The sequence below is a fragment of the Geotrypetes seraphini genome, chromosome 1, assembly GCF_902459505.1.
Source record: "Geotrypetes seraphini chromosome 1, aGeoSer1.1, whole genome shotgun sequence".
Classification (NCBI taxonomy): Eukaryota; Metazoa; Chordata; class Amphibia; order Gymnophiona; family Dermophiidae; genus Geotrypetes; species Geotrypetes seraphini.
In genome coordinates this window covers 31,894,818-31,909,372 of record NC_047084.1, presented here as the reverse complement: position 1 = coordinate 31,909,372, position 14,555 = coordinate 31,894,818, and the positions used below count along the sequence as shown (strand labels likewise).

At 43.6% G+C, this 14,555-nt stretch overlaps 1 protein-coding gene across 2 annotated transcripts in view; it reads left to right on the top strand.

Annotated features, from left to right (window-relative positions):
* AP3B1 (adaptor related protein complex 3 subunit beta 1) overlaps positions 1-14,555 on the top strand; it is a 516,639-nt gene that overhangs the window by 439,975 nt on the left and 62,109 nt on the right. For both annotated transcript variants that reach the window (XM_033929417.1, XM_033929426.1), the window contains exon 25: positions 7,695-7,792. In XM_033929417.1, the coding sequence (XP_033785308.1) occupies positions 7,695-7,792 (98 nt within the window). The remainder of the gene's footprint in view (positions 1-7,694; positions 7,793-14,555) is intronic.

Here is a 14,555-nt window from a genome sequence, read left to right as displayed (position 1 = left end):
TCTCTCACTGAAGACTGCAATATATAAGAATTTGAGCAGGAAGACATTTATAAATATCTAGTAGAAGATACAATAATCCAACACAAATTACTGAGAGATAAAGTCAGCAAAAAGTAATGCAAAAAACAGAAGTAGGGTGATCAGATTACTCATTCCAGAAGGGAGACTTTTTGGCCAATCCTGGATTTCTGTCAACCTCATCCTGGTGTATTATGGGACCCTGCGGCAGTGATTTCAATGGCTAGAATCATGGATTAATACTACACTGCTTTGGAATGTAATTTTAAAACCAGAACTGGCCAAAAAGTCTCTCTTCTGGAATGGGTAACCTGGTCACCCTAGACTGAAGTTAATATTAAAGTGTACAGGATAAAATAACTTTGAATTGTGCAGTATAGAAATACATAAAAGCCAGCAATAAGCTTGTAATGTCCACACAGAAAAAGATACTTCTGCATGCTACTACTACTTATCACTTATATAGCGCTGAAAGGTGAACGCAGCACTGTACATTTTGACATTTATAGACGGTCCCTGCTCAGAAGAGCTTACAATCTAACTTGGACAAACAGACAGACATGACATATAGGGCTCCTTTAACAAAGGAGTGCTAGCGTTTTTAGCGCATGCACTGGATTAGCGTGCGCTACCTGAAAAACTACCACCTGCTCAAGAGGAGACATATAACATAGTAGATGATGGCAGATAAAGACCCAAATGGTCCATCCAGTCTGCCCAAACTGATTCAATTTTTTTTTTTTTTTTTATTTTTTTAAATTTTTCTTCTTAGCTATTTCTGGGCAAGAATCCAAAGCTTTGCTGTGCTTGGGTTCCAACTGCCAAAATCTCTGTTAAGACTTACTCCAGCCCATCTACACCCTCCCAGCCATTGAAGCCCTCCCCTGCCCATCCTCCACCAAACGGCCATACACAGACACAGACCGTGCAAGTCTGCCCAGTAACTGGCCTAGTTCAATATTTAATATTATTTTCTGATTCTAAATCTTCTGTGTTCATCCCACGCTTCTTTGAACTCAGTCACAGTTTTACTCTCCACCACCTCTCTCGGGAGCGCATTCCAGGCATCCACTACCCTCTCCGTAAAGTAGAATTTCCTAACATTGCCCCTGAATCTACCACCCCTCAACCTCAAATTATGTCCTCTGGTTTTACCATTTTCCTTTCTCTGGAAAAGATTTTGTTCTACTTTAATACCCTTCAAGTATTTGAACGTCTGAATCATATCTTCCCTGTCTCTCCTTTCCTCTAAGGTATACATATTCAGGGCTTCCAGTCTCTCCTCATACGTCTTCTGGCACAAGTCTCCTATCATTTTCGTTGCCCTCCTCTGGACCGCCTCAAGTCTTCTTACGTCTTTCGCCAGATACGGTCTCCAAAACTGAACACAATACTCCAAGTGGGGCCTCACCAATGACCTGTACAGGGGCATCAACACCTTCTTCCTTCTACTGACCACGCCTCTCTTTATACAGCCCAGCATCCTTCTGGCAGCAGCCACTGCCTTGTCACACTGTTTTTTCGCCTTTAGATCTTCGGACACTATCACCCCATGGTCCCTCTCCCCGTCCGTGCATATTAGCTTCTCTCCTCCCAGCATATATGGTTCCTTCCTATTATTAATCCCCAAATGCATTACTCTGCATTTCTTTGCATTGAATTTTAGTTGCCAGGCATTAGACCATTCCTCTAACTTTTGCAGATCCTTTTTCATATTTTCCACTCCCTCTTCGGTGTCTACTCTGTTACAAATCTTGGTATCATCTGCAAAAAGGTAGCAGCTAGTTCGCTTGGTATTTTAGCGCATGCTATTCCGCGTGTTAAGGCCCTAATGCACCTTTGCAAAAGGAGCCCTTAGTATTGGGGATGCAGAACCCAAGGTGAGAAGAGTTAGGAGTCGAAAGCTCTCTTGAAGAGATGGGCTTTTAACTGGGCCCTGAACACTGCCAGAGTCTGAGCCCACCGTAGGGATTCGGGCAGCTTGTTCCAAGCATTCGGTACAGCAAGGTAGAAGGGTCGGAGTCTGGAGTTGGCAGTTAAAGAAAAGGGCACAGATAGGAGGCACTTACTAGCTGAGCAGAGCTCAAAAGGGAGATAAGTGAAGAGAGATAGTGAAGGGTAACTGAGTGAGTGAGTAGGTCAGTAAGAGGAGTTTGAATTGTATTCATGGGAAACCAATGAAGTGATTTTAGGAGAGGGGTAATGTGAGTATAGTGGCTCTCCCGGAAAATGAGTCATATAGCCGAATTCTGGATGGATTGGAGGGGAATGAGATGGCTAAGTGGAAGGCCTGAGAGTAACGCGTTGTAGTAGTCTAAGCATGAGGTGATGAGGGCATGGGTAAGTGTTTTGGTAGTGTGCTCAGAGAGGAAGGGTCGGATTTTGTAGCGGCAGGTTTTAACAATATGTTGTATCTGGTCGGTGAAGGAGAGAGAGGAGTCAATGATGACCCCGAGATTACGAGTAGACAAAACAGGAAGGATGAGAGTATTATCCACAGAGACGGAGAACAAGGGAAGCGGAGATGTGGGTTTAGGCAGGAAGATGAGCAGCTCTTTTTTAGCCATATTTTAGATGGTGGTGAGACATCCAGGTGGCAATGTTGGACAGGCAGGCTGAGACTCTGGTCTGGGTTTCAGTACAGATATTTGGTGCAGAGAGGTAGATCTGGGAGTCATCAGCATAGAGATGATACATGAAGCCATGGGAGGAGATCAGCGCTCCAAGTGAGCAAGTGAAAATAGTTGTATCAAAAACACCCTGGCTGTAAGTAAATTGAATGACCAAAAAGTTAATGGTCGATGCATTACTCGTAGCACTGAACTGTATGTTGGTATTACAGCAATTGAGGTATTGTATGAAATTCATTAATTCAATATATCGACAAATTTTTTTGTTGGTGATATTTATGAAGTGAGAAATCCTGTATTTAAATCTACTCTTCCATTTGCTATTGTTTTGTAATCAACAGATACCATATGAAACTTTGAGTTTATGAAACTAGCCTCAAAGGTGAAAGAATATTCCAATAAATTTTGGTTTTGTAACCATTTAAAATCAAGAAGTGTTTTTGTGGGCACCCTGTATATTTAGATACAGTAGATATTTTTCTGTCCCTAAAAGGTTCACAATCTGATTATGTACCTGCAGCAATGGAGAGTTAAGTGGCTTGCCTAATATCATAAGACCACTGCAGTGGAATTTGGGCTCCCCTGGATCTTGGACCCATTTCTCTTCAACATCTTTATAAGCAATCTGGACATTGGTATAACAAGTGAGGTGATTAAACTTGCAGACGATAACGAAGTTATTCAGAGTAGTGAGGACACAGGGGGATTGCAAAGATCTGCAACGTGACATAATCATGCTTGAGGAATGGGCATCAACATGGCAGATGAGGTTCAACATGGATAAGTGTAACGTGATGCATGTAGGTAACAAAAATCTCATGCACGAATACAGGATGTCTGAGGCAGTACTTGGAGAGACCTCCCAGGAAAGAGACTTGAGAGTTTTGATCGACAAGTCGATGAAGTGATCCATGCAATGTGCGGCGGCGGTGAAAAGGGCAAACAGAATGCTAGGAATGATCAAGAAGGGGATCACGAACAGATTGGAGAAGGTTATCAAGCTGCTATACCGGGCCATGGTACACCCTCACCTGGAGTACTGCATATAGCACTGGTCGCCGTACATGAAGAAAGACACGGTACTACTCGAAAGGGTCTAGAGAAGAGCGACTAAGATGGTTAAGAGGCTGGAGGAGTTGCCCTATAGCGAAAGATTAGATAAACTGGGCCTCTTGTCCCTCGAACAGAGGCGATTGAGAGGGGACATGATCAAAACATTCAAGGTACTGAAGGGAATAGAATTAGTAGATAAGGACAGGTTGTTCACCCTATTCCAAGGTAGGGAGAACGAGAGGGCACTCTCTAAAGTTGAAACGTACAAAAGTAAGGAAGTTCTTCACCCAGAGAGTGGTGGAAAACTGGAACGTTCTCCCGGAGGCTGTCATAGGGGAAATCACCCTCCAGGGATTCAAGACTAAGTTAGACAAGTTCCTACTCAACAAGGACGTATGCTGGTAGGGCTAGTCTCAGTTAGGGCGGTGTTCACCCTCTCGTTCTCCCTATCCTGGAGAGGGTGAACAACCTGTCCTTATCTACTAAGTCTATTCCCTTCAGTACCTTGAATGTTTCGATCATGTCCCCTCTCAATCTCCTCTGTTCAAGGGACAAGAGGCCCAGTTTCTCTAATATTTCGCTGAACGGCAGCTCCTCCAACCCCTTAACCATCTTAGTCGCTCTTCTCTGCACCTTCTTGAGTAGTACCGTGTCTTTCTTCATGTACGGCGACCAGTGCTGTACTCAGTACTCCAGGTGAGGACGCACCATGGCCCGATACAGCGGCATGATAACTTCTCCGATCTGTTCGTGATCCCCTTCTTTATCATTCTTAGCATTCTGTAAGCCCTTTTCACCGCCACCGCACATTGTATAGACGGCTTCATCGATTTGTCTATCAGAACTCCCAAGTCCCTTTCCTGGGAGGTCTCTCCAAGTACCACCCCAGATATCCTGTACTCGTGCTTGAGATTTTTGATACTGACATGCATCACTTTGCACTTGTCCACGTTGAACCTCATCTGCCATGTCGATGCCCATTCCTCGAGCAATTCAAATTGGAATACATCAATTAAAAAGCAGGATAAGTTAAACAATTCCACAACTAAGATGTAAACATGTCAAACAGGCGTGTCTTTAACGATTTTCTAAAATCAGAATAAGAAGTATCCTCTTAATATTGGTTTTCCAAGCCATGTATTCAATTTAGCGGCCCGGAATGAGAAAATTCTATCAAAAAACTTCTTATATTGACATGATTTTATAGAAGGATAATTAAATAAATTACTCTTATTAGAATAGTTCAAAGAAAAATGAAAAGCAAGATAATCTGGTATCATCCCCAAAACTGCTTTGTAACAAATACAGGAAAACTTAAACAGAACTCTGGACTCAACTGGCAACCAGTGAAGTTTTTGATAAAATTGGGTAATATGCTCCCATTTTTATAGTCCAAAAATGAGGGGAACCGCAGTGTTCTGGATCAGTCTCAGTTTTTTGAGTATTTTGTTGTAAGCCCCTAAATATATAATATTACAATAATCTAAAATACTCATAATGGATGGCTGCATCAGCAAACGAAAAGAAGGTTAATCAAAAAACTTCTTGATGGTGCGAAGCTTCCATAAAACCGAAGTACATTTCTTAAATAGTAGGTCTGTGTGTTTTTCCAGAGTCAGATGTTTATTGAGAGTTACACCCAATATTTTATAGATTGTTCAATATTATATTCCAGTCCGAACACATGAATCGTGTTTTCTTTTATCTTTTCGTTGGGCGTTGCTAAAAAGAATTTAGTTTTTTCAGTATTTAATTTCAATTTAAAAGTGGTTATCTAAAGCTCAATCTGATTTAAAATATTTGCCAAAAAATTGATAAAATCGGGTGATAGACAGGTACACGGGGAGGTAAAAATAATTGTTAAAATCGGCTGGGACGGGAGGGATCCCTCCTGTCCCAGCCTACCACTAGATCACCAGAGGGGGCAGGAAAGTGGAACAGGGTTTTATTTATTTATTTGTTCAATTTTCTATACTGTTCTCTTCAAGGAGCTCAGAATTGTTTACATGAATTTATTGAGGTACTCAAGCATGTGATTAGTTATGTGATTGGTTATGTCTATGGGGCAGTCTAGGGCCTACAAATGGAGAGGACTCACATTATGGTAATTTTACTTGAGGGCTATGTCCTTAATGTCTTGTATTTGCTGCTGTTTGTACTTTTGTTTTCTTACTGTACTATATATTGGTTGTGATATGCATCTGTAAATCTGAAAAAAAAATTGTGAACCACTTCGAAGAGGATCTAATCATGTTTTAGATGTAACCCACACTCTGATAAGAGAGAAGGAATATATTTTGATTGATTGTTCAACAAAAATATTCCATAGTGACTATTCTTATATGAAAAACAATGTGAATTCTTCATTCAGCAACTAATGGTATTTCCATGAGCAGAAGTAATTTCAACTAAACATTATTTGTACCTCTTGATCAGTCTATCATATTGCCCTTGATTAATTTAGGCCCATATAACTGTCACTTCAGATAGACAACAGAAAACTCTTATGTTTAAGAAGCATCCTTTATCTATTGAGTGTTGCATTAAATTACAATGATCACATCCTGTACATGATATTGAAGTTAGTCTTTCTTGTTTCATTTCCTTTCATTGTATTTATATTCAGTTCTATTTGGATTTTTACCAGGTACGTGTCCACACTCTTCTTATACACTTCCCAGAGAACTCCATTCCTCAGATCAACTGTTCTTAGCTGTACCTTTCTCCTCCACTGCAACGTCCAGACTTCGTTCCTTTCATCTAGCTGCCCCCTATGCTTGGAATAAACTACCTGAGTTTGTCCACCATGCCCCTTCTCTTACCTTATTTAAAAGCAGACTGAAAACCTATCTTTTTGATATAGCCTTTAATCCATAACCCCATTCCCCACTGCCCACCAACCTAGCCTGCGATTAATAATTCCCCTTAACTGTATCCATGGCATCCTATTTGTTTGTCTTGTCTGTTTAGATTGTAAGATCATTCGAGCAGGGACTGTCTTCTTCGTGACTCTGTACAGCGCTGCGTACATCTGGTAGTGCTAAAGAAATAATTAGTAGTATTAATACTTACGACCTAAACTAAAACTTAAACTTATATACCGCATCTTTTCTATAAGGATAGAGCTCGACACGGTTTACAAGAGTTTAAGAAGGGAAAATATAATAAGAATTAGTGGTTATATAGAGAGCAGTGGAAATTACATTTTTGAAAATATCCACGTTTTCAGAAGTTTTCGAAATAATGGGAAAGAGCCCAAATTACGCAGCTGGACAGGAAAGTTATTCCAAAGCTCAGTAATTTTAAAGTAGAGAGATTTCCCTAATTTTCCAATATAGATAACGCCTTTTAACGAGGGAAAAGATAATTTAAGCTTTTGGATAGATCTGGTAATATCAGGTCTCACAGAGTTCCAGGATAGAGGAATTAAAGGGGGAAGAGTGCAATGCAAGATCTTAAATGTTAGGCAGGCACATTTAAAGTAAACCCTAGAGATTACAGGGAGCCAGTGAAGTTTTAACAAAAGCGGGACCTGGATTGACCACTGTAGAAACAGGATACTGGGCTACATAGACCATTGGCTGTTCTTAAGTTCTTAGATTGATATAATGCATACATGTACTCTTTCATTTTCACTTCTTACCATTTCTGTTCATACCTCACTTTACAAATTCTGTACTGTTCAGGTGATACCTAATTTTGAAGTTACCTTTTAAGTTGTAAGAAAAGCTTATATAGCGGTCAGGTTAATCTTAGTTAAGCCTTTGTCTCAAATCTTAGCCTTTCTGGTGTCAGTGTGGTTCCCTTATTATTGGGTGGTCTTGTTTTCTTCATTTACTTATGGTGAATTATTGTACTTTTATAAGCAACAGTTTAACTTGAAATTAACTGCAACAAATACTAAACTTGGTAAGATATTTTTTTTACTAAAATTTCATACATTTTTAATTACTGTAAAGCTTTTTAAACAATGTGTGATTTATTTCTTCCTAGCACAAAGGATAACCAGTTCAGTGTTAATGTACAGCCCCCCGTTGGAGAATTGTTTTTGCCCGTGACCATGACAGAGACAGATTTTAAGAAAGAGCAAGGTGAGATTTGTATCTGTAATTCTGATGTGTTTTGGGAACTAGGTTTGCTTTGTCCTCCATACTTCTCAAATTGCATGTGTGTGTGTTTGCTTGTTTGTTTTTACTGTAGATAAAATGAAGAGCCCTTTATTTCTAGGAACAAGTATATTTGGTGATGATTAAATTTTTTTTAATGTGCATGTACATTGATAAGAGACTTCAATTTTTTACTTAAAAGTTAATGAAAGATAAATTCCTATAAATGGAGATCCATAACATATGCTGCAATAAAAAGTAATATATCTGCTAATTTGAATGAATCTTATTTTATCTTAGACATCTATAAAATGACTTCCTTCAAAAAGCTGTTTAAATTTGTCTTTTGGGGGTAATTGCATAACTGTGCCTATGTGTACAAGCAACATAGGTATATCTGTTCCAAAAGGTGTAAATGTATGTGTCTACCTTGTGCATATATATATGAAATTGTAAAATTGTATGCATATGAGGGGGTGCTGAAAAGACTGAACTCTGAGGACTTTCTTAAGAGATCAGACTCCATGGGTGACCCTTGATGGGAGGAATGCTGGCCTTGTGCTTAATCCTCAGTAAGCCCAGAGGCTCAGCATTAAAGATATAGTTTTGGGAAAGGTGAACTTGGGTTTCAGTAGGTTATATCATTGTAGTTCTCTTTTTTAGCTCAGCAAAATCAGTTAGGCCAGGGGTGGGCAATTCCGGTCCTCGAGAGTCAGAGCCAGGTCAGGTTTTCAGGATGGCCACAATAAATATGCATGAGATAGATTTGCATCTCAAGGAGGCAGTGCATGCAAATCCATCTCGTACATATTCATTGTGGATATCCTGAAAACCTGACCTGGCTCCGGCTCTAGAGGACCGGAATTGCCTACCCCTGAGTTAGGCAATAGTGTAGCCTTTAGAGTCTCTATTAGGGCTTAATACAAAACAGTGTTTTAGCCTAGATTAGTGTTTTAGGTTGCATTTCAGGGCATAACATCAGATTAGGGCACTTGAGGAAAGGCTCTAGTGTTAATTTAATTCCCTCTAGCCCACTCCAAGACAGAGCTTTTTGATTTATAGGATCTTCAGCCAACCAGGAACAGGGCATTACTTTGGTAGGATTTTTATACCCTTTCTTTATTCTTCCAGGTGTAAGTACTTCTGCACCACAGTATGGCTTGGAAACATCATATCACCAAAGCTGCTGCTCAGGTTACAACTTCTGTGCAAACAGAAAATGTTACCCAGGCAGAGGGAGTGGTTCCATGTGCAAGCTGTCTTCAGCTTGAATCTATCATAAAGGAAGTAAAGGAACTGAGAGAGGTGGTGGCAAGGCTGAGAAGCATCCGTGAGAATGAGAGGTACATCAATGAAATAGTTCATGAGGTGTCAAAGATTTCCAGCAGTGGGGAAGAAGAGGCTGTGCTGAGGGATGACAGCTGGACTCAGATTACGGAACACAGCTAGATTGATACTGTGACTTCTCCTACCCTTGAACTGAAGAACCGGTGTGCTTTCCTGGAAGTGGAGGAGATGAGAGCATCCCAAGGAAAGGAAGAACCAAAGCTTGAAATCCCCCAAATTACTGGATCCGTGACCACTAGGAGGTATAAAGTAGTAGAAGTTGGCGATTCCCTTCTGAGGGGGGTTCAGAAGCATCCATTTGGAGACCAGCCATGATGTCACAAGAGGTATGCTGTCTTGCTTGGTGCCAAAATCCAAGATGTTACGGAGAGCTTGCTGAGATTCATCAAGCCTGATGATTGCAATGCTGCTCATCCACATTGCCACTAACGATACTGCCAGGAACCCCTGCGAACGTATCAAAAGTGACTTTGTGGCTCTGGGAGAGAAAGTGAAGCAGACAGGTGTGCAGATGGTATTCTCGTTCATCCTTCCTGTCGAGGGTAAAAGCTAGGGCAGAAAAGCTTGCATCCTGGAGATGAATGCATGGCTGCATGGATGGTGTCGTCAAGAGCATTTTGACTACCTGGACCATGAGATGATTTTCCAAGGACTGCTGAGTAGGGATGATGTGCATCTATCAAAGAAGGGAAGGAAGTGTCTTTGCCGGCAGGCTGGCTAATCTACTGAAGTTATGGGGTAAGGTGACCAAAGCCCCCAGGTAAGTAAATCACTGAATACCTGTTCATGGATGGGAAAAGGGGGCAATGTTTGGAAAGCAGTATATACTAATGCTCAAAGTATGTGAAACAAGATTCTGGATCTAGAATCTGTGATGGAAGACGTTGCGTTGGATATAGTGACGATCACGGAGATGTGGTTCACGGAAAACCATGACTGGAATGTAGTTATACTTGGCTTTAATCTGTTCAGGAAAGACAGAGTAGGAAGAAAAGGTGGGAGAGTATCGTTATATGTTAAAGATCATATTAAAGCCACACAATTGCAGGATCTTCAGGGCAAGGAAGAGGCATTGTGGATCAATTTGGAAAGAGGGAAATATTTGCATTGGTGTGATATACAGGCCTCCTTCACAGACGGAAGAAATGGACAGAAATTTAATAGTAGACATTCAGAATATATCTAAAAAAGGGGAAGTCTTGCTAATAGGAGATTTTAACATGCTGGATGTTGATTGGGGTATCCCTATTGCAGGGTCTTCTAGAAGTAGGGAAATTCTGGAATCTCTACAAGGAGAACTGTTCCAGCAGTTGGTAGTGGAACCCACATGGGAAGGGATCATACTGGACTTAGTACTTACAAACAGGGAAAGTATTCTGATGCTACAGTGAGTGATCATCTGGCATCCAGTGGTCACTGCATGGTACGGTTTAATATTAAGATGGGTATAGAGAGGGCTCATTCAAAAGCAAAGGGAGATAACGTCAAGGAATTGTTGTCTGGATGAGAACGTCTAGAAGGAGTAGAAATACAGTGGGCAAAATTCAAAGGAGTAATTGTAAGAGCGACAAATTTTTTTGTGAGGCAAGTAAGTAAAAGTAAGAGGAAAAGAAAGCTACTTTGGTTCTCAAAAGTAGTAGCTGAGAAGGTAAGGAATAAGAGATTAGCTTTCATAAACTAAAAAAGATTGCAGAAAGAGGAAGACAGGCAAAAATATCTGGAAAAGTTAAGAGAGGCTGTTTGTGTAGTCAGGAAAGCAAAGATGCAAATGGAAGAAAAAATAGCTGACATAGTAAAACGGGGAGACAATATAGTTTTTAGATATATTAGTTATAGGAAGAAGTGCAAAAGTGGCATTGTGAGACTCAATGGTGAAGGGGAGAAATATGTAGAAGCTGATAAAGAAAAGGCTGAATTGCTTAACAAATATTGCTGTTCTGTGTTCACGGCTGAAGCACCGGGAGCAGGACCGCAGAAGACAAACATGAATAGGGATGGAGGAGTGGTAGACCCTGATCGATTTTCAGAGAGTTGTGTTTGTGAGGAGCTAGCTAAAGTGATGGTGCCAGATGGTGTACATCCAAGGGTGTTGAAGGAACTTAGGGAAATTCTGGTGGGTCCGCTGACTGATCTTTTCAATGAGTCTCTAGAGTAGAGAATGACACGGTGAAAAAATTGGTCCCCGTCACCGCCCCGTCCCCGTCTCACCATCCCCGTCACCGCCCCGTCCCCGTCTCACCATCCCCGTCACCGCCCCGTCCCCGTCTCACCATCCTCTTCACCGCCCCGTCACCGCCACTGCCACCCCATTCACCGCCCCGTCACCGCCACTGCAATCCCATTCACTTTTCTTTATTTACGTATAAAGGAAACATTCTTTAAAACTTTAAAACTTAGTTAAATATTAGTTAATAACTATACAAAAACAAAACACGCAGAGAAAAAATTAATTAATATAAATTCCCTGACTTCCCTGCACTGTCCCCCCTTGAAGGTCTGTCCCCATCCTGAAAGCCTGATGCCCCCCCCCCCCCGACGTCCGATACATCCCTCCCCCCGAAGGACCGCCGACTCCCCAACAATATCGGGCCAGGAGGGAGCCCAAATCCTCCTGGCCACGGCGACCCCCTAACCCCACCCCGCACTACATTACGGGCAGGAGGGATCCCAGGCCCTCCTGCCCTCGACGCAAACCCCCCTCCCCCAGCTTCAAAATGATGCCTGAAGTTACCTTGGGGGTTCTGAGCACTATTAATTTTAATTTATTACAGCACTCCAGAAATATTTTTCTAATTGTTTTAACTTGGAAAAGCGAACCAGGATTGTCTTAATGAAAGGCTTATGTTTGCACTGCAGCCCTCCTGCCCTCGACGCAAACCCCCCTCCCCCCAACGACCGCCCCCCCCAGCTTCAAAATGATGCCTGAAGTTACCTTGGGGGTTCTGAGCACTATTAATTTTAATTTATTACAGCACTCCAGAAATATTTTTCTAATTGTTTTAACTTGGAAAAGCGAACCAGGATTGTCTTAATGAAAGGCTTATGTTTGCACTGCAGCCCTCCTGCCCTCGACGCAAACCCCCCTCCCCCCAACGACCGCCCCCCCCCAGCCGACCCGCGACCCCCCTGGCGACCCCCACGACCCCCCCATCCCCCTTCCCCGTACCTTTGGTAGTTGGCCGGACAGACGGGAGCCAAAACCGCCTGTCCGGCAGGCAGCCAACGAAGGAATGAGGCCGGATTGGCCCATCCATCCTAAAGCTCCGCCTACTGGTGGGGCCTAAGGCGCGTGGGCCAATCAGAATAGGCCCTGGAGCCTTAGGTCCCACCTGGGGGCGCGGCCTGAGGCACATGGTCGGGTTGGGCCCATGTGCCTCAGGCCGCGCCCCCAGGTGGGACCTAAGGCTCCAGGGCCTATTCTGATTGGCCCACGCGCCTTAGGCCCCACCAGTAGGCGGAGCTTTAGGATGGATGGGCCAATCCGGCCTCATTCCTTCGTTGGCTGCCTGCCGGACAGGCGGGTTTGGCTCCCGTCTGTCCGGCCAACTACCAAAGGTACGGGGAAGGGGGGTGGGGGGGTCGTGGGGGTCGCCAGGGGGGTCGCGGGTCGGCTGGGGGGGCGGTCGGAGGTTCTTGGGGGGGGCGGTCGTTGGGGGGGAAGGGGGGTTTGCGTCGAGGGCAGGAGGGCCTGGGATCCCTCCTGCCCGTAATGTAGTGCGGGGTGGGGTTAGGGGGTCGCCGTGGCCAGGAGGGTTTGGGCTCCCTTCTGGCCCGATATTGTCGGGAAGTCGGCGGTCCTTCGGGGTGGGGGTGCGAGTGGTCCTGCCGGGGGGGGGGGGGATGTATCGGACGTCGGGGAGTCGGCCGGGCAAGAGGGCTTGGGCTCCCTCTTGCTCCGATCGCGGGTGCGGGTGGGAGCGCGTGCGAGCGGTCGTTCGGGGTGGGGGTGCGAGCGGTCCTGCTGGGGGGGTGAATCGGGCGTCGGGCGGTAAATAGCGGTTCCTAGAAGGGGGTACATTGGCCCGCGGGGACAAACCTGTTCACCGTTTCCGCGGTCGGTGAATGGCCTTGTCCCCGTCACCGCAGCGACTGCTAGTTTTCTTCCCCGTTTTCGGCGGTGACCCGCGGCTTAAATGCGGTGGCCGCGGGTAAACCGTCACCGTGTCATTCTCTACTCTAGAGTCATGAGTGGTAGTGGAGGAGGGCGGACGTAGTCCCTATCCACAAAAGTGGAAGTAAGGAAAAAGTAGGGAATTACAGGCTGGTAAGCCCTCTCCTTTTTTTCTTTCAATGTCTCCTATAATCAGCACAGCAAGTTGCAGTAGTACTCTGCATTAACTGGTTGGCTCCTTGGAAGATAGTCATTACAACACCTTCCTGATCCTAAAACACTGTGGCCATAATCTTTGCTGCTGACTTTTGGGTCTTGAATTTCTTTGACTTTGAAGAACCTGAGTGCCACCATTGCATGGACTGTTGTTTTGTCTCAGGATCTTAGTGGTGTAACCATATTTCATCAACAGTAAATAGTCATTCCAAAATGTTAGCACTAGGTCACTGAAAATGCTGCAAAATCAACTTGGAAGTGTCCACTTGATGTCATTTCTTGTCCAGCATTTGAGCAATTGGGTACCCACATGGCTGACAGCTACTGCATACCCAGCTATTCGTGGATTATACACTTAACACGTTCCCTGGATATCTGTACTGTCTCAGCAATTGGTTTAGCTGATATTTGTCGATCTACCAAAATCAGGTCATGGACATGGTCAACAATTTCAGAAGTTGACACCATTTGAGGACTCTCAGACTTGCTGCTTCTTCGGTCTTGAAATCTCCATGGTTATAGTTTGCACACCATTTCTTCACTGTGGAGTATGATTAACGTGACCATTTATTTTTTTCAGGAAAATGGGACATCTAGTAATTGTCAGTCCCGCCCTAGCCCCGCCCCAATCCTGCCCTAGCCCTGCCTTAATCCTGCCCCCAATTTATTCCATTCATTTTTCATGTACACAAAATATCTTACTAATTCATAATGGTAATCATAAAGTTAAAAAAACCCCACAAAGCACACTATACGCAGAGAAAATGTTAATTATCATTTATATTTTGGGGGTTTCAAAAATGTCAAGGCAGATGACTTTAAAATATGCAATGTCATCTCAGTAACTATAGAAAAATAGACAAATATAGTGCAAAATATAGACAGCAGATATAAATTCTCAAAACTGCTGCCTGGCTGGCCCGGAACTTCCTCTCCAACTTCAGAATTGACGTCGTGAAGAAGGCTAGTGGGCCGGCACCCGGACCTTCCTTTTCTGGGCAGCAGGCGGCGGCGGACCAAGGGGGTGTTGAATCGGCGCTGGAGGGAGGGAAAGAGGGAGGCTGGCAAGCAGCA